This window comes from Perissodus microlepis, chromosome 16 (assembly GCF_051167445.1).
Source record: "Perissodus microlepis isolate ML-2025 ecotype Zambia chromosome 16, ASM5116744v1, whole genome shotgun sequence".
Classification (NCBI taxonomy): Eukaryota; Metazoa; Chordata; class Actinopteri; order Cichliformes; family Cichlidae; genus Perissodus; species Perissodus microlepis.
In genome coordinates, this window is record NC_140476.1 from 16,960,147 (window position 1) to 16,985,695 (window position 25,549).

The 25,549-nt window shown below is 41.2% G+C and overlaps 1 protein-coding gene across 1 annotated transcript; it reads right to left on the reverse strand.

The window, feature by feature from the left end:
- Positions 1 to 10,560: 10,560 nt before the first annotated feature.
- On the reverse strand, positions 10,561 to 25,291 carry rap2aa (RAP2A, member of RAS oncogene family a). The gene is made up of 2 exons (XM_084954631.1): positions 24,078 to 25,291; positions 10,561 to 12,331 (listed from the first exon to the last, which is right to left on the reverse strand). The coding sequence occupies exons 1-2, from the start codon at positions 24,389 to 24,391 to the stop codon at positions 12,094 to 12,096; spliced, it is 552 nt and encodes a 183-aa protein (XP_084810757.1). The 5' UTR covers positions 24,392 to 25,291; the 3' UTR covers positions 10,561 to 12,093.
- Between the last annotated feature and the right edge of the window lie 258 nt (positions 25,292 to 25,549).

A 25,549-nucleotide genomic window follows, 5' to 3' on the forward strand; every position in this document is an offset into this window, starting at 1 on the left:
GGTGCAGCAGCACCTCCACCTTCCGAACAGCAGCTGCACACCGAGGAGCAACAGCACCACCCAACGGCAGCTGCTGTAAAAAAAAAAAACCACACTGCATTCAAACTTTATAAGTTAAGATAAGACTTACATTTACCAAGAGAGTGCGAAAACATCCTTAAATGTATTCTTTTCTTCACAGTCGGTGATACGATTAACCCACAGGCGTTGTACCACTATAGCTATAGCTACACTATGGTTACAATATGGTTATAGTGGCGCTATAGTGTAACTATTGCTTAAGTAACAAAAGTTGTACTATAGTGACATTATAGATAGTTACATCATGTAGTTACATTATTTTTATATAAAATAGTTGCACTATAGTTACACTGCAGTGGTCCTATATTTACAGTAGTTACACTATAGTGGCGCAAACCACTTTGGTAAACGAAGGTCACGTTTGTGGAAACGTTAGAGGACAAGCAGGGAAGCTTTAGGGAGCACATACTGCTTAATGGGTATGTGCTGTATTATATTTCCACTTTAAAGTTGTTGTGATTTCAAACTCTCTGTTTTCTTCCTTATGTGTGTTATACAGTTGTTTATGTATTTGCCTCAGGAACCAGGAAAATTGAAAGGGTAAACAATCACAACAATTTAAAAAAGAAGAAGAAAAAAGCAGTACTAAGCAATGTCAGCATGTATTGAAACAGGTACTCTTTTGTTAAATAAAAAGTGGAAGTGGTAATGTCCTACCCTCTGTTTCCTCCCGGTTGTGTGTACTGTGTGTGGTCTGCTCACTTATTATCTTATTTTTGGAAATAGAGAGTCACTGATCTAAGGTCAGAGGTTAGTCGTGCAACAGCATCCATGCAACAGCATCCTCTAGAGTTTGCCAGAGACTCTTAGCTCAAGGACATTTCTGTAAGACATTGTTCTCTTTTATTAAACTACTGTATTCTGCGTCACCTATGTAAAAACCAAAACCCTGCAGTTTACCTGAGGTCCAGATAAGTTTGCCATAAAGTGAAATGCAGACGAAATACAAAAGGCCATAATCATGGACACATGTTCAGAAAAAACCCAATTAATCCTTCAGTGTATGCATAACAGTGTGTGTAAGGATGTAAACTGAAAACGAGTCAAAGGTGTAGTTGTGTCACCATCAAAAACAAAGAAAAAGATGCTAAGATATTAACTTGGCATCATGCTAATTTCCTTGTGTCCAAGTTCAGATTTTATTCAGTTTCTGTGATATCCAAGCAGAGATCTGCAATGCTAATACATTTCTGAACTCTTCTACTACTTTGTTAAACTCATGGCATGTATTCAGAACAAATGTTATTTAAACCAGACAATATCAAAAAAGGCATTAGGAAGGCATTGGTAAAGTTTGAAAGGGAGGACCAGACTAGTGCAGAATTTTAAAGAAAGATTTAAACACACGGATGTAAAGTTGTGTGATAGCTGGTTTTGTGACCAGGGCTATTTCTTTGTGAAAAGTTTACATCTCTCAGAGGCTGTTTGTCTTTGGACAAACAGCCTCTGAGAGATGTCCAGTCCAGCGATCGCCAAGTGGTTTATTGCCTGGGATTGTTTAATTGTAGGGGTTTTTGCTTTAATACTGTGGTGTCTTTACCTACAATACTGTAACATGCTTTAAAGTGTGAGTCTGCACTATAAAATCTAATCTAATCATGAGAGCAACTGACAAAAAAACTGATGATCAAGCCCACAATTTTTCTGGCAGAACAAAAACATCAGTTTTTGTGTCATAGCAATATAAGCAGTGGTCTCATCTTTGTCATCCCTATAAAAACTGCTTGGCCTTACTACTGTAGTAAATGCTAGCGCACCCAGTAGTATCACTGATAAATTACTTGGCCAGTGGTCCCTGAAAGTGTCCAGCGATGATACTAACAAGCCAACTACAACTGACTTTGTGACTCTAATAATGACGGACAAGTCAGATTAAGAGAAACCTCTGGTTTAATCAGTTGGTTTATGAACAGTCGATTGCTCACATTATGTAATCATTGCCAACTGTTCACTGCTTTGTATGCCCTCCTTCCCTCTCTTTTTATGCAGAGTGGCCTGGGGCTTTGGCTTGGACCCGGGCCTCCACATCGCCCACGCCTCTGTGTATGCTATTGGGTCCAGGGACAGAGATAAAAGGCAAGGACTGCGGTGAAAGACCAAAACAGTTTTTTCTTCTCCTTGCCTCTTTTTCATGTCTGCTGCTCGCCCACCTTCTCATTGGCAGTAAAGGAAGTCTCCTACGCTTTAGCGGTGTGGGACTGAAGATGGAGAAATTACACTTGGTGTCTTGGCAGCTTCAGAGGCCCTCTGGAGGCACCGTGTTGGAACTGAGGCAAAGATTAACATTTCGGCAAGAGCGTGAAAACGAGCGAGAAAGAATAAACAGACCAGAGACAATGCTGCTTTGGATTAGTTATGTAAGCAATCAAGATTTGGTGCCATGTTCTTAGTGATCTCTTATCCAGTTATGCAATAGCAAATGAAATCATTAAGTCAACTTATAGTCACTGCTGGGTGGGGAAACACTGCACACAAAAGTTTTACATAATATCTATTCATTATATGACAGTTTTTCATTCAGCCGACTTTACATTTGACTGGTTTCCGGGAATGCTAATAAAAAAAATAAAACCATATACTGGGACAATGAAAACAAATATGTCACATCTAGGTTCAAATGGGGTCATGCACTGTCCGGGATATGTTGTTAGAAGCCCTTATATCAAGATCTTATGGATAAACTGGATCTACCAAATAAAACTGATGTAACAATACGAGCCTCCCACCCACTGATAGATATAAATACCTGCATCATCCTCAACCAGCTGTACAAAAAATGTGCATAAGCAGCTGCAGTAAAATAAATAATAAGTGCTTAATTAGAGCAGAAAAGTGCTATATAAGGATCACTTCATTACACATTTGCAGTTAGAAGAAGCCTGAACAAGGATGACTTGTTTGGAAGCGTTGTCAGGAAAAACGTTCTTCTCTCTAAAAAGAAGTCTTCTGGAAAAATGTCCTTTGTACAGACAAGACCAAAGTGGAGATGTTTGGTCACGATGCACAGCATGATGTTTGCAAGAGAACAGAATGAAGGCGTTGCAGTGGCCCAGTTAAAGTCCAGACCTCAACCTGACCGAAATACCTTAAGAGAGCTGTGCATAAATGAATCCACTCAAGAGTGATCCAAAATACTTCCACAACAATGTGAGAGACTGAAAAAGTCCTACAGAAAGCAATCACTTCAAGTTATTGCTGCAACGGTGGTTCTACAATCATGGAGTACTTAGTTTTTCAAAGAACTGTGAATACTTTTTTTCACAGGACTGTGTGTACATATATCATTAAGACTTGTAAAGACAAGTGAAGAGATCATTCACAAGAGGATAGAATGCTGTACAAATTGGCACTCTCATAAGACACTCGGTGTGAATTTGCCATGTAAGTCTTAAATTAGTATCAAGTCAAAGCTTGTAGATACAACTTAAACTTTTGTGTTTGCAGGTAAGTCCTTTAAACAAAAGAACTCAGGTCCACTCCTCTCTAATTATAAATGGGGAATGGGTGGAATCTGTCTTCAATATCAGGTTTCTGGGCACCCACATCTCCGCTGACATCAACTGGATCCACACCATTAACGCCCTGGTAAAGAAGGCCCAGCAGTGTTCTGAGGAAGAATAACCTTGAAGCTGCTGCTGGCCTTCTGCTGCTCCTCAGTGGAGAGCGTGCTCTCCTAGTGCCTGGGTGTTTAGTACACAGGGGCCACTACTAAGAACAGGAGGGTAATTTAACACTGTCCCAAAAATCATTGGCTGCTGTCTGCCACCCCTGGAGGACATCGTCAGATCCTCATTAGAGGGTGAGGTGCAGAACACCCTGAGGCACTGCCCCTCTGGACAGTGCCTCAGGGCAATCAGGTCCTACACCTCCAGGCTCACAAAAAACTTCTTCCCCTGGGCCATTCCCACTGTCAACAAACACTGTGCCTCCACCCCACCCCTGCCCCCTCACCTCACCAATCTGATCCATGGTCTGCGTAACCCCATCACTCAGACCACTCACTGCTGTTGCTCTGTTCTGACCAACTCTTCTTCTTTGCAATACTTCAAAGCACTTTGAAAGTTGATCTCCAATGTGTGCCTTTTTCTTGTTTTCTATATATCTCTCTTGATTGCATATATTTCTCCTGTTTGGTACTTATTCCTGCTGTGTACTATTTATTCTTTATTCCGGCACAGTTTGTGTGGAGCCCCACAAAGAAAGTAAAGTATGGGGTACAGAGTGGAATAATTTCATAATTAAACAGGGGAGGCTGACATGATGTAACCCAGGGCTCTATTCAAAATATAAAACATTTTCACACAATATCTTTCCCTGAAGATGTATTTTGGTCTGTGTGCAGCATACTCCTGTCACCATTTCCCACCGACTTTAAATACCAGGTCATTAGAGCTACACTTTCACATTTCTCCAACTGCCAGTGTTCCAGTTAGTGTGGATGTAGGCACACACACACACACACACACACACACACACACACACACGCACATTTCTGTGTCTAGAGTACTAACTACTGTTCAGCTGCTTAAAATAAACCTGCCTGTGCTGCTTGAAGCGTAGTAAATGTCCCAGTTGCTTTTATTTTATTTCATTTTTTGTTCTAAAAAAAGAGAAAAAATCCAAACTCTCTGTATCTGTGCATGCATACGTGACAGGGCTGTGCAGATTGTATATGCAGCATGACAATTACAACCACTTGATTCATGTAATTACAGCAGGAATCTTCATAAATCAGCAACTTCTATGTTTTGTTTTTTTTTATCTAGAGTGCACATTTGCCTCCTGCAGCTCTCGTAAGGCATCATCGCTGTTTGGATGATATTTGAAATTGAGTGAATCCCTCATGAAATGTGTGTTTCAACAGCTGTGGTTATTATTCTTTTAGGATTTTCCATGCTTTGTGAATTATATTCAAAGAAAAAGCAGTTATACCCTTTTGATCTCAATCAGAATCTGAATATTAAGATATTTTGGTGTTAAAAATTACATTTATATTAAGACATTTTAGATCTTTTCTGTACTGAAGTGACACATGGCGTTGTTACAGTTGATAAAGCAGAGGGAGGGAAATCTGTTTTGTTCAGAGAGTGACTATCCAAGACTTCCTCCTCTACACACAGCTCCTACTGTGTTCTCCACCTCTAGAAGAGAGAGAAACCAGGGGGGAGCCTCGTCACATGCTCTATTTAAAGAAGAAACAAAAAGGGAAAAGACAGGTAAAAGACAGATTTTTTAAAAATATGCTTCTCCTACTGCCAGTGAATGTGCAAAAGAATCAGGATTAAACAGATGTTATTACTGTTACACTTCTACTTGAGTGAATTAAGATATAAATGATCCCCTCCACTGAAACACACAGGAGACAGTCTGTCCCCGACATTAACCACAGGCACATAAATTTTTTTTGTCCAATTTACATACTATATTTGGCTGTGCTTATGCTGAGTGTGTGTTGATGCAAACTAGAAATACTCAAAATCCTTCAGCTGTTGTATAAATCCATGTAATTGATATTTAAATTTACTGAATATTGGGAAATTTCCGGAAAAAAGCAGAAAGTGTGCACGCCAAAATTACTTACATTTTTAACATTACCCACATCTTATTTGGTGGTAGTGAAACATTCATACACTTCCTAGCACTTGGTGTTCTTAATAGACTAATCTCTTGTGGTCATTACTCTTCTGAAGATGAAAAAGCACAATTAAGGACATTGGGAGTCATTCATAATGGCAGAAAATGTATGCTTAACAGACATACACAAAAACATGTAGAGCTCAAATAGAAGACCCCTCCCTTAGAAGCTAATCATTTGCTACTTTTTCCCCCTTTTTTGTTAAGACCACAATCTGTATTCTTTTCTGTTATTTACGTCTATAGAGAATCCCCTATGAGCATGCATATGGCGACAGAAAGGGGGGAAAAACTCTTTGAAAAAGAGCTCCCGGCAAATAAAGCTTAGGAAGGACAGCCATCTGCTGTGACTGTTTGCTCTGTGGGAGAGCGACGAGAAAAAAACACAAACATATAGAATTAGATTAGAGTTAGATAAGATAATCATCCAGGGTAATTCCTCTACCTGCCAACTAGACTTCACTCAGAGGTGTCCCTGATCATTGGTCCACAAATTCTCTGTAACTTCACCATCTCCTGGTTCATGACCACAGTATCTTATAATGCCTGGTTTCTCTCCTACTACCCAGTCAGGTCCTTTCTGTTGCAATAGTTGCACTGGGTAATTTATGATTAGTTCCAAAGCTTTTGCAGACATCCCATCAGTCAGAAATGTATTTATCTGCATGAGAACAACATGAAAAATGCATCCAGTCTTAAACTTCCTCCTAGCTGTTTGGGATTAGTTTGACCTAGTAAGTATGAAAATGAAAAATCTGCGTAGACTCCAGCTTGTAGGCCGGCTGAACCACAGGTGCACCTGACTGAAACATAGTCCTCATTTACAAACCCTAACATTACGGCTAACAGGTGGATTTTTCCATTGCAGTGCCGCTAGCTAACAAAAGTGACTCCCCTAGACTGCTTTTCAGTTTTAGTTTGCTTGTTTTACACAGAGTTAACAGTTCTGTCACTTGTTAGCTAACATAAACTCATGAAGTCTGTTAGCTGCAACCAACCAACCACGTGACGTCACGTTCTATACTGGCACAAGGTGGTGCTAAACACGCTCTAAAAAGTTTAAACACTTACTTCTTAAACCCAGCTTCACAGACGTGTTAAATCCATTACAGTTTTTTTTAGAGGGATCCACAGTGTAGATTTGGCGTTATATGTACATGTGTTGTTTCATGTGCTGTTCTGATTTTATTAATATTATGGATTTTTATGTTTCTCCTTGCCTTTTTTCTTTTACTACTTTACTTTTACTTTTAGAATTATTGATGCAAAATGTTTAAACCTGTTTTTCCCATATGTCTGTCTATCCCATAACATTTACCGTTTTAAAATGAGCTACATAAATACACTTGATTTGATTAATGGCTGATATTTAAAAGCCAGAATATGAACATGTGCTCAGCACAGAAATGTTTCATTGTGTGCACAGATCATCCCCCACACACTCTCCTCTGTTGCAGCGGCAAATTAGACTGTGAAATTGACAGCTTATGTGTTGCCATCTGGTTGCCATGACACCTAGTTATTAGGCCCTCTGACAGTCCCAGCTCAGCCTATTTGTTCCTTCTTCCCCCTCCTGCACATCAACATTGTTTCCAGTATAAAAAGGCATGAAACACAGAGTGTAGGTTGATAACAGCTTCAGTGCTGGTGACTTCCAGCTGAGGCAGAGAGCAAGCAGCGTATAATCTTTCAGCATGTTCAGTCATGAGAAGATCCAGTGGTCTAAAATCCTAGAAAAACAAATAAACAAACAAAAAAACAAAACAAAACAAAAAAAAAAACCAGGCAGGCACGAGATGATACCTTAAACAGGACAGCACAGCATTATGCAGATCCACATCATGACAGAGCAATTCCCCTAAAGGCACTTTCACATCAGAGCCAATTGATCTAAACAATTATTCTGTGCTGCAGAAGCATAAAAGCCTAATTTCCACACATTACAACCCCGGTCTGGACCACATTGAGACTTTAATGCTCCACTGATCAATGAGAGGATTAAAGCAATTTAAAGGCTCCTTTGTGTGGTGTGTGCATTGGAATCTCCTTCATCCTCAAAACCTCTGGGCTGGCAGGCAGGGTGTTCCTTCTGCTCCTGAACTTAGCGTGGCCTGGAGTCAAAGAGGCTGAAGCAGCACCACGTGGCCTTTTTTTTGCCATGTACTGCTGCTGTATCCCACACAGATATCCTGCTGCACCCTTGCGGGAGGTGGGAATGGCGTTGGTGGTGGAGTGACTCATTCAGCCCCCTCTTCTTCCTCTTGACATTTGACATACTGATGTAGAGGATCTCAGCTGGAACAAACACAGCGTGCTGTGTCACAGCTGCGATGTCTGTGCCTCTGAGCCCCTGGCTTACAGAGCTGAGAGCAGGTAACGATGAGTCAGCGCCTATTTAATTTATACACCTACACTGGGAAACTCGGGAGGGGGGGTTGTTTTCAAGCTGATTTTATTTATATTTTCCACACCGTTTCCCGCTGAGAATTCAGCGTCTCACGACGCTGCCGCAAATTCCTTGAAAGTTATTCTAGCTCCAGCTCTGCAAGCAGTTGATGGAAAGGGCAAAGGGAGTGCACAAAGATAATTTAAAAAACACAACACAGTTCATGAGGTAACACTGCACCACAGCTATTAGGCTGATACATGCGAGCCATTAGGTGATCCATTCTCATTAAAACTCTTTCACTGAACAATAAGGATATTGTACCTCATTTAACTAAATGTTTCCACAAACACAAAGGCTGCTGCTGAACAGGGATACTGCTTCCTAATGAACCCCACTGAGACCTATCATCTTCAGGTTCTTCATCCCTCTTCCCACCGTCTCATCAGGGCGGATAAAGCACCTCAGAGATTGAGACGGTCCTTACATCAGGTGCCTGAAGGTGGATGCTGACAAGCGTCTCAGAGGACATGCTGACTCTCACTTCTCCAGCTCTATTAACTAGTGTTTCCCCCCACTGCTACTTCTACTCTGCATCAGTGATTTAGAACAATCTCAAACACCCACTGAGGCAAACTAAGGGGGAAAAAAAGAGGTGGAATAAAAAGGAGTCAGCATTAAAAAAAATCAATCTCCTCAAACCATATAACTTCAGATACAGCTTTTGGTGCATTGCCTTTGACACGAGGGATTACCTCATGTGTATCTGAACTCTTGGCAACTGAAATCTTAGTTACTCAAAGAACACTTGAACAAGTACCATTTGGTTTTAAGTTAATGCTTTATTGTGGCTGTAGATGTGGATGTGAACCTAAATGACTCTCAAGACAAAAATGACTGTCAAGTACTGGATGTACAGGAAAACCAGGCCTCTCACACAGTGTCAGCTGGGAGCCGGCAGAGGATCCAGCCTGCCCATGAACCTAAAAGAGGTTAAAAAATGGCTGGGTTAAATGTTAATATTTTGTAATAATTCATGATAAATTATAGTCTATTTCTTCCTCTCTCGGTGCCAATGCAATGCAGAGGGAAGTCATTCTTTTTTTATTTTTTGGGGATTGAGGCGTTTTGACTCACTGTTGCTACAAAAAAACTATTATCTGGAGAAAAAGAAATCCAATTAAGAACATGAACAAAGTAGTAGCACTCAGTTGTGTTCCACACAGATGCTGAAGAGTGCGTATGGCACAAAATTAAATAACAGAAAGATCAGTGCCTTCACAAACAGTAAGAACATGTACTGGCATATTCAGACCAGCCTGGACTGTAAAAAAAACCCCACCCTGACTGTCCCAGTGAATCCAGAAACCACACACATTGCATGAGTTCGATTCAAAATCGCAGCAAATGATTTTGGATCCTTTTTGCAATCTGGTAAGAACAATGTGCTGGTGGACTAACGAGACGACGCTTTGCAATTATCTTTGAGTCCTGCAGGTCTTCGTGGGAGTCAACAGTTTCTCCTCCTGACAAGACTGGAGTAGAGATCCAACGAAACCCCGAACACAGATATTTTAATACACCCAAACTCCACATATAAGAACACTGAATTGTTTGGATCTCTTACAGGTTGTTTTGGGTCATTTCACTTACCTTTGCTTTGGTGGTTTTTTATGTGGCTGTTTTTAAGGCGGTTTTTGTTTCCACAGATCAGCCTGAGCAACTCTACACCTCTCAATATGACTCAAAATGAGTCAAAATAAATCTTTATCTACTCCTTATTGTATTAGTACAGAATAATGTGATTTTGGATATAGTCATCACCCCTGTCCCTTTGCTTTTAACCTTTATTAGGCCAGATAGCGTTGACAAGAAAGAAATGAAAGAGTGCAGGGGAATGACACACAAGCCACGGCCAGACTCAGGCCCCAGCATTAGCCTTTGGCATGTGGACTGCCTGCTTAACCAGATGACCTACAGTGACACACCAATCAACCAGTCAGCTTCTTAATCTCCTACACGTTCAAAGCTGTGATTGGCCAGGGAATCAGGCTGTATACGTGTAAAACATAGACAATAAATAAAATAATGAATATGAATTAAAAACAGTACAAAACTTTCAACAGGAAGACGCAGCTTTCAGACTTGAGGAAGACCAGCAGTGTGCTGGATTCTTGATTACCTGATTGGACGCAGGCAAAGTAGGCAAATGCAAGTTAATCTTCAGCAATAGTTTTCTCAGTACTGTGCTCAGTACTGATGATGATATAAACAAATAAACAATCACACTGTAAATCCAAATTGGATATCATATATACAATTAGAGTAGTTGTCTCACAGCTGAACATAAAACTACAAATTGTTGATTTGTAAAAAAAAAAAAAAAGAAGAGATTAAAATATAAGCCACATTTTTCCTCCCATTCAGTTAATTTCACTGAAGCTCTCCAGTCGTACTGATAGTGTTGAACGCACTTTTATTGTTTAGGTGTCAAATGTAACAGTGTCACCATTCAGAGAGGGATAAAGAGTAAATGGTCACATAAAAAAATATAAAATCAACAATGAAAATGGTCACACGGGGAAAGTCTGCTTCCCGTGGCAACACAGATGTACAGTTGAGACAGTGTCCAGATCCAGACATGTATGTGTTTGATTTGCACGTTTTTTTTCTCCACAGCCTACAGTAATCTCAGACAATAAGAGTCCTTTTTTTTGTTCACTAGCCATGCATACAGTTGACAGTTCCACATGTGTTGAGTCAGGGTCTTCATAGGAGCTGGCACTTTTTCCATACAAAATATTTACACTACCATTTATTATTCTTATTGTCACCGCCGCCTCCGTCGGTACTATTTGTTGCTATGAATTTGAATACTCTGAGCACATGAAGAATGGCATCAGGATGTCGAAACTGTGGAGCGCCACATTTTATATTCATACCAGAGGACGAAAAGAAAAAAAAGTATGACAAATGTTGGCATCTTCACTTTGAATGTCACCCATTCCTGAAAAGAGTTTGGAGAGATGGTCTGCGGAGTTATTCAAACACTGAAATCACTCTTTGTCCCGTCAGGATGAAGCGGTTAGTTATAGTACTACTCAGCAATCTGCTGTCAGAGTCTCCCGGAGAGGAAAACACAACATCACACGATATGTGAAAGACTCCGCTATGCTTACTATCATATCTCAAAGTGAGAAAATAGGAAAGAGATGATTGCACCGTTGTTTTTTTGTTTTTGTTTTTTTTAAAGAAAGACACCGACTTATCCTTTTTCTCTCCATTCCTTTTTTTTGAACAGCAGAAAAAAAAAACTAAGAAAATTGAGGCGCTTTCAGGGAACCTCTTTGGTTCATCCCTGTGATGAGTAGAAAATAAAAAATCCCTCCGCCAACCTCTGCTCGAATTAAACTGGGAGCAACATTGTACATAATGGAAATCAAATGCTTCTAAAACTGGATCCCAGAAATCTGTTATGTGTGTTCAGCAGCTACTTGCAACAGAGTCATGGTAACAGGAAATGCATCTCAGTGGTGTGTGTGAAAACTGCAATAACAACAGTTATTTCTAGCAGATTGTTTAGGAAGCTGTAATGAATAAAGATCCCGATCTGTTATTCTTTGCTGACAATATTTACTTCCTCATAACGGAATAACTTAAACAACAAACAAACAAACAAAAAAACAGAGTGTAAAATAAGGCGAGGGCATGTTCTGTTTGTCATTTGTCAATTACCTTTGCGGCAAATTCCTGGCAATTTTCATTCAAAATGTACGCTCACGTGTTATTATTCTTATTAATCGTGTCACTGCAAATGTTATGCTCCACTGACTTGGTATCCATTGCGCTCAACTGTGAATTCGTCTTCAGTTTAATCGGCATGTGCATGTGTGTGTCTAAGTGTGTATCTGTCCACTGCAAGTCAAACAAGTTCCCTCTAAGTGGACTTTTTGCCTGGCCTGTTCCTGGTGCCCCCCCCCCCCTCCCCAGGGCTATTGTATATTGCAAGAGGAGCAGCAGGGGTCGTCCTTGTCTGGCTGAGCGGCGTAGTCCATCTGCCGAACGATCTCAGCGAACAGTTCGTCTACCATAGTTTTGCTCTTAGCCGAGGTCTCCATGAACGGGCAGCCCCACTCCTCGGCTAGAGCCTGACCTTCGCTGGATGATACCTCCCTCTCGCTTTCCAAGTCCACCTTGTTCCCCACCAAGATAACGGGAACCTTTTCGTACCTGAAAGCACACACAGACCGACGTCAGTTTGTCAGACACACAGAAAAAGCAACTGCTGCATGTGTGGCAAATCAGAGGTTTTTATTTTATTATGTTTTTCCCATAAAAGTGAAAAGAAAGGCAATTCTCCTTTCAGAACTTGGTTTTAGCAAATTCTAAATAAGAAAAAAAAGCGCACAGTGACTAAAACCTTCATCTGTTGCACTTACAAAAATCATAATTATTTAAAGGAGATCTGATACATTTATTTCAGGCTCCATATTTTTATTCTGCTAAAGTAGGTTTGCATAATGGAATTTAGGATCATCTTTATTTATCTGATAGTGGGCATTAGTGCAGCCCCTCAGTTCATCGTGTATCTAGAACAAACACTTTTTCCTTATAGTTGACCTCTCCTGATTGGCTGTCCCATGCAAACAGAAGGTTTGAAGAACAGGTGGGTGGGGCTGAGATGACCAGTGACAACATACAGAGCAAAGAATAGAAAAAACCCCACCTCTACTATCTCTAACCGAGCATCTGAAGCTAAAGCTCTTGGCTCACATTGATTTCCAGGGCAGACACTGATATCATTATTTGAATCTTTGGCCTTGTTTAATAAGTGCATCCACTATTTTAACAGTACAAGTATGATAGACAATAAGAAAAAAAACTATAATAGCCTCTTAAAAAGAGGCAGGAAGCAATAGGCAATAGGTAAGAAAGCATCTTTACTGGGTTACTGAATTATCATTGGGCAAATGTAAAAATGCTAACCACTGAGTCAGCACCTCTAGCAAAATATTTATGATGATTATCACCACTATCAACAGAAGATTCAACCTAAAAATCAATCTAAAAAGCCTATGTGGACTTTACATCATGGCCACTGTTTGAGCTTGCTGAACTCACGTGAACTAACACGCATACATGGCTGGAGTGATTGAAACCTAAGAGAAAAGCTTAGATTACCACCATTCTGATATCGTTTTGGTGACTTTTCAACCGCAGTCCTGCAGTTATTTTTTCCAGAACAACGACAGCCTCTATTCAGTTTCTCCAGTTTATTATACTGGGAGTTGGTGGTTTCATCCAAAAAGCTGTTACTACAATCAGCAGCATAATTCTTTCTTAATATACCAGTTTTGCATTTGCTACATTATCCAGTCACGTGGCCATTAAATTAACATCAATTCTCAGCCTCTGTTTAATCCCTTTTTGACATCTTTCCATCTTTTATCTTTTCCAATCTCTCTAACAAAATAAGCCTGGATCTTTGAAAATAAGGATCTCGGTGGTTATTTTTGAAAAGCTCAGCTGGGTGAAAGAGGTGGGCTCGTTCTGACTGAAAGGTCGCAAGAAGGATAAAGATGAAAGTGTTTCCACTTTAGCATACGAGTGGACTCTGAGTGTGGGAGGAAGCTTTTTTCAGATCAAGAACCAGAGCGTCACCAGCTTCATCTAAACACTAAGTGTAAAGCCTGACCCAGTACAGCAGAGGAAACGGGTACTATAGCTGTGACCCCTGAGGGCAGGAAGTGGTCATAATCCTTTGAGCTCTGAACTCCTTGGCACGTAGCTAAAGCACAAAATGTCACTGTGGAACTGGACTACTTTGAGGACAGCCAGAGGATGTGGTCGGTTAAAATAAATAGGCTGCTCTATAATTACTTAAAAAGAAGCAGCTGAGCTGCATTTCCACCAATATGATCACTACATCAGTTTTGATATTGGGGAACATGGCGGGCTTCTGAGGCACTTTGTACACATCAGAGGAGATAACAAAGCTCAAAAACATCAGAGAGATAGCAGATCATGCGTATTCGCATCCTTTAAACAACAGGTTGCTATTTCTTTCATGCTTATCAGTATGCAAAACGACCGAGGGGGCGCTTTCCATCTGTCGGACCTGTCGTTTGAACCAAGTTTAAACGTCTGTGTTCACTTCGCACTTCACAGCACAGTCAAATTTAACCCGAGCACCTGTCAGCATCATTAGGATTTTCAAATTCTGCACTCGCTCTGTGAATTATAGATGCCTTTAAGTTATTCACCAAAATTAATATCATCCTCATCCTTGTTTGTTATAATAAACTGGTAAAGAAGGAACTGGCTACTGTTGAAAAGACGGGGAGGCTGGAGACTACTGTGAAGCCTTTCCAGGCTAAGCAGCCAGAGCGTTTCTCAGAGGTAAGGGGGGCTGCAGGTTTCAGCGTTAAATAAGCTTAAACTAGCCGACTTTGATCTACCCATGAATACATTATCCAGCGAACTTTAATCTCAACTATCCCGTTCTGTTCCCAGGATGAGCCGAGAGGAGCTACCAGAATTTAAGAGACAATCTCTGAGGTCGGTCGGTTGGTGTGTGACCAAAAGTGTTGAGCTTGGCAGGCAACCTGAATGAGAAACAACATGTTATGCTTCTCAACTTTAACATTCAGCATATCGTGCCTAAGTTCTCATTCGCTGCATTCCTGGTGTCAGTAAAAACAGCAAGGCTGTGATTTTTCTGAAAACTTCTTTGGATCTAGTTGGTGGTAGGTTATATTTTGCCTTGAACCTTAAATTCCCTTCCCCACCTTCACTGAAAAAAAACCCCCAAACCCTAAGCATAGCTGTGGGTGGGCAGATTGAAAGGCAAAATCTTTACTTTTACAGCTGCATCCATTTAAAAGGGCCTCTGTGTTTAGTTGGGCTAATGATGCCATTTTGGTAGGTCCTCCGTTCAGCTGTTGTTTGTCTCCCACTCTAAATCACTCAAAGAGGTATGTATCTTGTAACATGTACCATCAGATGCTGTTTCACACAAGCTCTCGCTTTTCTGCTCTAAACTGTTTGCACAAACCCAGCAAATATGACAGAAACACTGAGGTTATTTCACAGTTCAAAACTGGTTTCAGTTTAGTTCAGGTGAGCAAAACCTACACAATAGAAAACCTTATGTTGATGTTGTTTCCATGGACAACAGTGGTACAGTTAAAGCAGAAGCGAAAAAAGTCATATTATCGCAACAAAGAAGGCACGTTTTTCTGTTATTTCACGTGTTGGTTTTTAGAATTTTATCTAACAGATTTTCGACTCACCAGTTATTAGTCAACTCACATCAATCCTCAAATTTAAATAGTAAAGTGTTCCTTTAATTTTTTTGAAGCAGTGGAATGAAGTGAAACAATGAAGAAGTGAAGCTACATGTACATGGACCCTGGCATGGACCTTACTCTTCAGCTTACTCCACACATTTTAAGTCAGAACTGTTCACGTTGGTCTTCTTAAGGTGGTTCTTCACCAGGAGCTACATATGTTGGGTTATTGTTGTGTTGGAAGACAAAGCGATGACCCAGACCCAATTTTGCTGCTGACTAGTTGGAGTTTTCTTCCACCTTGACGAGATTCCCAGTTCCAGCTGAAGTAAAGCATTCCCACACCATAATACTTATGTGTTTCACAGTAGGGATGGTGTACTCTGGGTTGTATGCCTCTGCCTTCTTTCTCCAAACATAAGCAGAGTCTCTGTGCCCAAAGAGCTCAAAGTGTCTCTTCTGCACGAGTGGACTTTCTCTTGCTCTGCAACTTCAAAGTCCCTTCAAAGTTCGAGTGATTGTATGTAAGACAGATCTCGACTTGGCTAAGATTCACTCTTGGCAGTTGTTCTGGGGTCTCTCACTAGTTTTCTTTCCAGCTTCTTTGAAATCTTTAACTTCTACCTCTTGCCATGCTTTTTCTTTACTGTGTGACTGTCTTTGAATTTCCTGATGATATTTCTCACTCCAGTGCTTGACACTTGGAAATGCAGTGAAAACTTTGTGCACCCATCTCCTCCTTTGTGTGTCCAAACTGATTCCTCTTGTTTTTGGCATGCTGCTTTCTCAGGTGACAGCTAAACTCTTGCTGAGGTTTTTATACTGTTTGTAAATTAGAAGAGAAACCTCGGTTTTAGCTTGATGTGACAAGATTTGTGCGTTACAAAGATAAAGCACATTGCACAACAGTGGCTTGTGCAATGGCTCTTTTTCACAGTGTAATAATATCAACCCTGGTAATCCTTATTTTGCTAAACTGACAATCACTTGCTATGTTAAAAAAGTGCTAACCCTAACTTAATTATTTTCGTTGTCCCAAACAGCAGAAGTATCTTAAAATCACATTAAACTGTGTGTGAGTGTGCCACATGCTTTTTTTGGGTCAGCTGTTTGCAACTTATGCAGCTCGTTTGGGCCTCATCATTACAGGAACACAGCACAAAGGCATCTGGACCCAAAGAAGAGAGGGTCTATATATAGTCATAATAACAGAGAAGAAAAGCGGCAGTCCAAGGAGGTGTGAGACAGAGGCTGCCATGGATACTAGGGCTCACAGAGACTCGGCGTTAAGGTTGTCGGCCAACCACTGGTGGCTGATACAAGAAAGTAAGGCTCGACTGTTGCAGAAAACACAGGCCAAACGAATTACTGAGCGGGATTCGTTTGTGCTGTGACACAAACAGCACAAACAACATGTCGCTCTTTAGCCTTCGGCTTGTGAGCTTGATGCCAGAGGCAGTGGAACACTCAGACTGCAAACATCCATTCAAGCTTGCTCAGACACAGCTTATCAATAATGCATGATGCAGATCAACTCACACAGGCCTTGCTGACAGACGGTAGAAACCGGCTGCCCATGAGCCACTGGTTATGACTCGGGGCAGCAGCAGGCAGGAAAGGCTGTGTGCTGGGCACCCCTTCCTTGCGAATAGCATTTTTGTAGAGGGTCTTCAGTTTAGCCAGGGGAGAGAATTGAGCTGAGTCAGAAGGCAGCACAAAGCTCCTCTTTTTGCCACATTAGGGCACCGAAAGATTTAATCAGGAATGGCTTCTTTGACCCACGGCAAGAATGCAAAGATTTTCCCTTTAAAACAAGCAATAATATATGACAAATAAAACACTTTAATTTGGTTTGGGATGGTTATGAGAATTCATTATTTGCTTCCCAAAGCCTTCAAAAATCGACCCCGTTTACTGATGATAGACACACTGGCCAAGAAGTGCCAAAATGGACAAGATAAATGAGTACTGAACTTGACAGACTGTACAGATTTCCTTGGATCTGATTTATCACAGCAATACTCTGGCACACTACCAGGTCTCTGAGGGTGATTATGCTGTCTGACACAAATTACTTCTCTTATGAAGTACACGGCCAAACATCTAAAATGCAAGTACCATTTTAGTAGAAATTTGTCCGGGTTGAACAGTCGGTCAGTAATACGCTTTGAATAATTCATTGAAAAGTTCTAACCGGAAAATACGGCCCTTATCCTTTCATATCTGTAAAGGACGATATTTCCATTTTATCATACTGTCAGTATCAACCTCATGATAGAAAAAAAGTTGAAACAGTTAGTCAGAAATCTCACTGGACCACCAGAAAAAAATTCAGTTTGACAGCATACTTCACAATAAAAGAACAATTAGGATGCATAAAGGAGATTATTAATTTCCAACTTCAGCTCTTAAGGGATTTTTATGGAGATTTGTTAAAATAATCGCAGTAAAACTTGGTAAATAATGAAAAAAGCCATAAGGCGCATTTTTATAATATGTGGTTTGTAGCATCACTGAAACTCTTGCTAAGGTACAATGTAACAAAAGATCGGAGAATGAACACACGTCAGGAGTTCTGCAACAGCTGAACAGTGTAATTAATTACCAGAATACCATCTAAACAGAGTGTGCAATATAATAGCTCTTATGTTGCTTTACTCAAAATATTTTTAGTGCAGATTTTTTTTTTTCATAAGGCTGCTTGAGAAACATTATGGCTCCCTGGAGGTTAGAATGACTCTCCTTTGAAGGTGGTGGAGACCATGTGATGGGGGAGGTGGCTCGAGCTGTAATGCAACATACTAAATATAATAGTGCATACAGTCGGTGCAGTGGAAAACCTCTCCTGCAGATCTTTTATGTTTCCTGGCTCAGTTTTGTGCTGCTGACTCCCAAGCTGTTTACTTGTCCTGCTCCCTTAACAAGCCACAAACCTGGAATAATCTGAAAAAAGCAGTGTACATCAGAAATGACTGATCACTACTTTGGATCATATTTAATACTTTTTTGTTCTTTGTTTCTCTGTTCTGCTAACATGCACTTCTCATGCACTTCCCCGGGCTCTGAGGCTTAGACACAATGGTGCTTTAAATTAATTGCTCAGCTGACATTCCACCTTAACTCACAGTGGCAGTGGTAAGATGCAAAGGTTTGTCACATTTCTTAATTTAGCGAGTAGGCTTGCCTGACAATTAGTCCGCTAAACATTAATTGAAATAGAGGGTCTGATTTCGTGGACACTTGAGGTTTGTTGCAGGAAAAAAAAACTTACATAAAGTCTCACACTCTACAACAGGGTTGTCAAACATAAGGCTTGGGGACCAGAATCAGCCCGGTAAAGCCTCCAATCCAGGTCATTAGACAAGAAGTGAAGGAGGACATAGATTTTGGAATTTAAAGTGTATTTTAATGGTTTTACAGCCTTTCCTATTGATAAAGAGCTACCCCATCACCATTAATACTACACCAAAGAAATTAAGTAACAGATAAACAGTTAAATGACAAAAAAGTTCTTCTTTTTCCACTATGGACTGTAGAAATTATTATTTTTTTTTTGGTTTGTTTGTTACAATGCTTCCACAGTTAAAAAAAAAGAAGAAGCTTTTTGTGAATTAACAAAACCTTTCTACTTTATAATTATGGACAGTCTGGGCAATGATCTACTAGAACTTTTATATAGTTTTCATTTATTTATTGCAATTTAAGTCACGCTGACCTTTCTTTCAGCATTTCTTTCACGTAGAAAAACTGAGACAGTTCTGAAATGGCACTTCTTACACTTACACTGATAAAGGGGAGTTTCACTGGTCTGGCCCACTTAAGATCACAGTGGGCTCTACGTGGGCATCAATATAAAATGAAATCCAGAAAAGTGGGATTGTTTTGAGAAAATAAAAGATAAACACAAATCAGGTTACATACAAATGATCCAGCTGGGCATTCACTGACCGCAAACATAGCTTATTTAAAATATGTAAAACCAGTGTTAGAAACTTTATAATTAGCATGTTATGGTCTTGTTAACAAGCTAGGTCCCCTCAGTGTTATGCATGTAAAATATATATATATATTAAGAGCATATTATTATTACATTGTTGTATTTCTCTGAACAATCACACAGTACTAAGAAAGTTATTGCATGCAAATTTGTGTTGATTTTAAAAATTATTTCAGTTTACTTCTATTTACTTTTACATCTGTAACCAAATATTGCAGTACTGTATCTCAAAGACTGAAAATTGTCTATATTTTGAGTTATGCATGGGCTAATGAGGTTTTTTCCCCCCTAAAGGATTTGTATTTTTGGTGCAGTGATAGTTTGACTCGACTCCTGATGGAAGAGTGGATGTTTAGTGACATATGGCTTACAATGTAACAACTAATGACAGCGGACTACCTCTGTTAGCGGATATCTAATCTACTGGCAACACTACCACACTATCTATCCATACATCCATTTTCTCAACTGCTTATCCAGTTCAGGTTCGTGGGGGTGCTGAAGCCTACTGCAGCTGTCCTTGGGCAAGAGATGGAGTACACCTTGGATAGATAGCCAATCCATCACAGACCTAACGCCCAGAGACAGACAATCATTCGTGCTTACATCTACACCTATGGTACAGCTAATTTGGAATCACAAATGAATCTAAAATGCACTTCTTTGGACTGTGGAGGAAAGCTGGCATACCCGGAGAGAACCTGCACAGACGCAGAGAGAACATGGAAACTGCACAACAGAAAGGAGCTCAGCCAGCCAGGAGATTTAACCCGGAACCGTCACGCTGCGATACAACAGAATAAATGACTGCATACTGGTAGTGCTGCAAAAACTTTACTTGCTTTATGAGGTGAGTTAATGTCCCACCAGCTGAACTAGTCTGATCCTTTTTGAAGTTGTGACTTTTAAAACAGATGAGAAACAACTTGCTGGTGTTTCAAAATTTCTCAGGGAGGTGAAGTACTCATAACACTTTTTTTTTATTGCCAAGCCATTGTGAAGTAATCAGTATTGACCTTTAGCTTTATTCATTTCCCCAGTTTTCACAATAGACAAAAACCACATCACATGGACCTTGTCCTCAGAAGCTGGCTTGCTGAAGACGATTTACATTCTTGCAGGAACCTCCGTCAGGTGACATCGAGAAAAGTTCAGAACTGCAGTAAAAGTGTGAAAACTTAAATTTTTAAAAAAATGAATAAATGTGCAGATGGCCCAGCAACAGCAACAACCACTGCAGGAATGCAGTGCCAACAGCAGGGTTTATTATGCTATCCTGTTTCACCACTTTCTTCCTCACTACCCTCACACGGTACTTGTATTTCTACTCTCTGAAGTCACCAATCACAACACATCCCTGGTATATAGCTAACTGCAGCTGAAGTGTGGAGCGACGAGGTCCCCAGTGAGCACAGGCAGGCCAGGGTGTAATCATGTCCACCCAGGGCCCCTGTGCTAACGCCTGCCTGTGCTGCTATCAGCGGGCACTGATAGAAGCTGACAGGGTTCAGAGTGAGAGCGACACGCAGCAGCGCCTCTGACCTGAGCGACGGGCGATACGGTCGTGACCGGTCATCAGTGTTTTGTTAGTGAGGAGCGACAGAGAGGGGAAACAAAAACAACGCCAATGCCGTTCACATAGTTGCTGACAGGATTTGCCTATCCTTTTAAAAGGATAATCACACCCTTTTCCTCTCTAATCTTACCAGTAAGTTACCTCATCAATCTACATGATATGAGTCATGTCTTTACTTTGTTTTTCCTACTGCGAGTAGTCATTTACAGCATTTCCCACAATGCCTTTCGACAGAACGTGTTGCATTTTAGCTGTGGGTCTTAGGTGAACAAAAGCATGTCTCCTTGCAGTCAGGAAAGCAAACGAGCAATTCAAAAATGTCTTAATGATGAAATGTCTTTATGAGCATAAACTGTAACTTCTTCATTGCCTTCTGTGACACGTTCCTCACTATGCAAATGATGAAATTCAGTGCAAATTAGTGAAGCATTCAGAGTCCTCAGTGTTCCCTGTAAAAAAGTATTGAAAGGCCCCGAATACACTGCTAATTTTGGGTATCATTCAGACAGTCTTAGTACTTATTCAGTTACATATGATAGTGTGACAGTTTCTGTTTACATTTGCAGTTACCCAATGGGACACATAAGGCTTAACAAACGCAATGAATGCATTTGCTTTTAGAATAGAAAACTCCATTAGTTACATAATGTACATTTGCAGTCCTCTTTACATTCTCTGGTAGAGCTTTAGCGTGTTACTCATGATGCTACTGCCACTTGTACATCCCCAGAACAACGTGGAGCCATTGGCTGGAATGTGGCTTGGACCTTCAGAGGCCTGTACTAAGAAGCAGGCTTTCTTCAGGATTAAGTCTGATTTTCAGTATTACAATGGTAGATAACTTCTTACTGGTGTACATCGCAATGGTGTGAACCTAATCTGCTCAAGATCAGAGACAGGTATTAAATCTCTGCAGAGTGATCAATCAGTATTTTGGAAAATCTTGTCACCGTTGCTGAAAGATCCATCAGACCTCTGTGCACGGAGAATAGATTATATATATTTTAAATCTATGTTATTGTTCTATAAGTATCAATATATGAACCTGGCTTTCTTTCCTGGCTTCAAATAGGCTAAACTTTATTCATATAACAGCTCTTTACCAATCTTACTGACCAAAGTGCTTAAAGCGCACACTTTTGATATTATATTATTCTATACAACAGACACAGGATGCACTGAATTTGGATTTCTTACCTGTGTGCAATCTGGTCACCAGTCTTTGTACTGATGTAGCAGCACAGAATGAGCGCTGTTTAATATTTACAAGATATTCCAACACTTTTCAGGAACAAAGAAGTCACCTTATGCAGCTGCAGTCATTAGAAGCTGTTATTAATCCTGACGGAATGGGTGAGGAGCAGGGAGCACAGTAAAAGCAAGCCTTTCGGGGTCTTAAATGAAATGTTTCTCGTTGCAAGGTTAGTAGCAAACAAGGTTGATTTCTGCTGATGTTAGAAAAAGTCTGAATAACCGAAGGAAATGTGCGCACTGCCATTCAGAGCCAACTTTCTGAAAGCAGGAGTGCATACAAAATGTAGGTCACAGCTTAATAATCGCATTGAATATGACATTTTTAAAGAAAGCACAATCCTAAGTTTTAGATGTCTAACTCCCCATGAAGCCCAGCACCAAATTAACTGCTGTGTGGGAGTAGTGTTGTGGAGCGCGATCTTTCTGCTACGGAAAATAAATTCTGCTGTCATATCAGACAACGGCACCAGACTCAGTGTTAGGTGTGGAAACACAACAGCCTGGCTGCATCTGCCCCGTGAGCGCACGCGCACACCATTTACATACAGGACGACACACGCTCGCGCACGCGCAGCATAATCAACATACCTCTACTCGTACTCAACTCATATGGGAGAAACATGTTGACCTCATTCTTTCATCGGGAGCCACATAATAATAGGATTGTTTAGAAGGTGCATTTGACAAAAAAAGGGTCTAAATCCAATTAAGTGACAAAAACTAAAGGCAACCTATAAAAATAAACATCCACAGCATGATTATATTTCATTTTGAGGTGGAAGAGTGGAAGAACTGTGACAAGGGAGGGACAAAAACCTTATCCAACTACAGCATATAGTAAATAACACGATTATTAAATGGTATTAACTATAAGTTGATTTCAGTAGGGTTCTTCTTATTCTCTCTCCGGAGCCTTTTTGACTCTCTGAACTAACTGTAACAAATCCACTGGCACCTACAGTGACTGATGAACCCACACAGTCGCAGCCCTGCGCACAGTGCCTGCACACTGGAATGCCGAAGCGGAGCTAACAAATACAGGACATTAACCAATCTGATCTGGATGAGTTTTATAATCTCATGCTATGTCAGCAGGTGAGCATAGAGCATGCAGTACAGTGTATCTGCACAGTACATTGGCCTAGAGCAAAGGAACACCAATAACATGACAGCTCCACGCAGCCTCAGCTAACCTCTCCCATGTATCAATCAGCAGCTCACTGTGGTGACCTCATATCTGGATCATCTGTGCAGCAGCTCTGAGACATCAGGCTTTCCATTGTGCTGCTCTTCCTAAAGAGCTTGTGCAGCTTCTTAATTAAAAACACGGTGACTCCTCTGCAGATCTGTGCTTTCAACAGTCCCGCAGCTTTTTTTTGTTTTTTTCAGCCACTCTTTCTTGAAAGCTCTCTGCAGAGCCTCTCTTGCACTGAATCCTGGGTATTCCCGGTTGGGTGTCTCGCAAAGGTTGCAGCATCCAGTGGACACGGAGCAGCACTAGACAGCAGCTTGGCAGATCGCTGACACTATTTTGTTTTTCTCTGACAGGAAGACAGACGTGTCTTCGCAGATCTGAGGGGTAGGAAGGATCAGCACTGTTGTCCTGTTAGTAAACACTTAAGTGACTTAATATGGTGGGTCAGAGGCATGGGGGCAAGAAATATGGGTGAGACCTGGAATACCATAATAGGCATGGAGTGTTGCTGCCTTAAAGATGCATAACATCTCCAAGCAGGCCGAGACCTATCCTGAAACTACAGGGCCCATGAGTCCAGCATATATTTGTGAAAAACAACCCCCAACAGCCACACTTAATTATGGAAATTACTCTTTTTTTTCCCAGCACATGATTTCACCAACCTTTTCACTCTTATGATCTGATCCCTCATCGGCTTTATGTCCTGGAAGCTTTGCTGGTTGACAAGGCTGTAGACCAATATGAATCCTTGACCGTTTTTGATGTACAGGTCGCGCATTGAGGCGAACTGTTCGGTCCCAGCGGTGTCAAGGATCTCCAGCACCGAGGGCGAGGAGTCCACCTCGATCTCCTTGCGGTAAAAATCCTCTATGGTGGGGTCGTACTTCTCAATGAACGTCCCGGTCACAAACTGCACAGTGAGGGCGGATTTCCCGACCCCACCGCTTCCCAGGACCACCACTTTATACTCGCGCATCGTGGGATTTAAATCAAGTCGTAAGGTATCAATCTCCGCGCGTCATTGAAATCAACGCAAAATGCTCCCGTGCGAATCACGCTCACCATTCGTGTCCCATTCTGAACGGGCTGTCAATAACACAGTCTTGTTCGCTGCTGCTCAGCTATTGCAGAGCACAAAGACTCGGCACCCCAAGATGGATTTCATTGTAGATATTCCCCCCATGCAGGCCAGACACTGACAGTTATACGAGCATCCGAGGACTGGAAGTGTCCGAAAAATGCGCAAAGGGAGAAAAAGAAGCTCGCCCGATGATGTTGAACGTGCGGGTGTTCATCTGCTTAGCTCACCCCTCTCTGTACTTCATAAAAAAACAAACTTGCTCCATCGAGGACGCTGGGAAAACGCTGGCTTAGCCCCGGAATGAACTGCAGGCGCGATTTTTTAAAGCTGTAGACCGCCTTAGAGAAACTCTCCCAAATTAAAGTGCCCTGACTTTCAGTTAAAGAACTTGCGTCTCTTTGTTTCTGTTTCACCATCTCAGACATGTCTCCGCTTCTCCCCCGCTCTCCAGTGCGATTCCAGCCGCCATACTCTCGGGTGGAGACCCGCGGCCGCTGCGTTACCAGCCGGTCCCCACTCGGCTCCCGTACCGAGGCACCAAAAAAAAAAAAGAAAAGAAGAAAAAAGGAAAAGCCTGTGGATCCTCCTTCGTCAGATGGATACGCGAACAGCCCAATGGGCGCTTCCGCTTTCTGTACACCTCACATGTGCCTGAATGGCAGCCTCACGGAGGCAGCCAGTGAGATTCGTCGCTGACATTTCCGTTCATGTGTTAAAATTCCCATCATTCGGTTGCCCCAGTGACATCCAAAGAGAGCTCATCCAATCACGGCGGCGGCTCGGGGATGTGTATCCAAGAGGAGGTGAAACGCACCGGATGCTGTTGCTATGGTAACGCTGCATTAAAAAAAAAAAAATCTGCCATCCGAATCGAGAGTGAAAAGTCACTCACCTTGTAAACAAAAAATATAATAAACCTTTATTATTTTTTGATAATGAGCAATACAGGCTATGTAACACACTCCAATTGAAACCGCCAGGTAAGTATTTTTAATTGACTAATTTAGCTTTCACTAATAGTGATAAATGCAATTTCACAGGACAGCTGTTTGA

Excerpts from the sequence above, each read along its gene's own strand:
- rap2aa (XM_084954631.1), bottom strand. The coding sequence starts at position 24,391 with ATGCGCGAGTATAAAGTGGTGGTCCTGGGAAGCGGTGGGGTCGGGAAA. Across the intron at positions 12,332-24,077 it reads CAGATCATAAGAGTGAAAAG|GTACGAAAAGGTTCCCGTTA; the intron begins GTTGGTGAAATC and ends GTGTGCTTTCAG.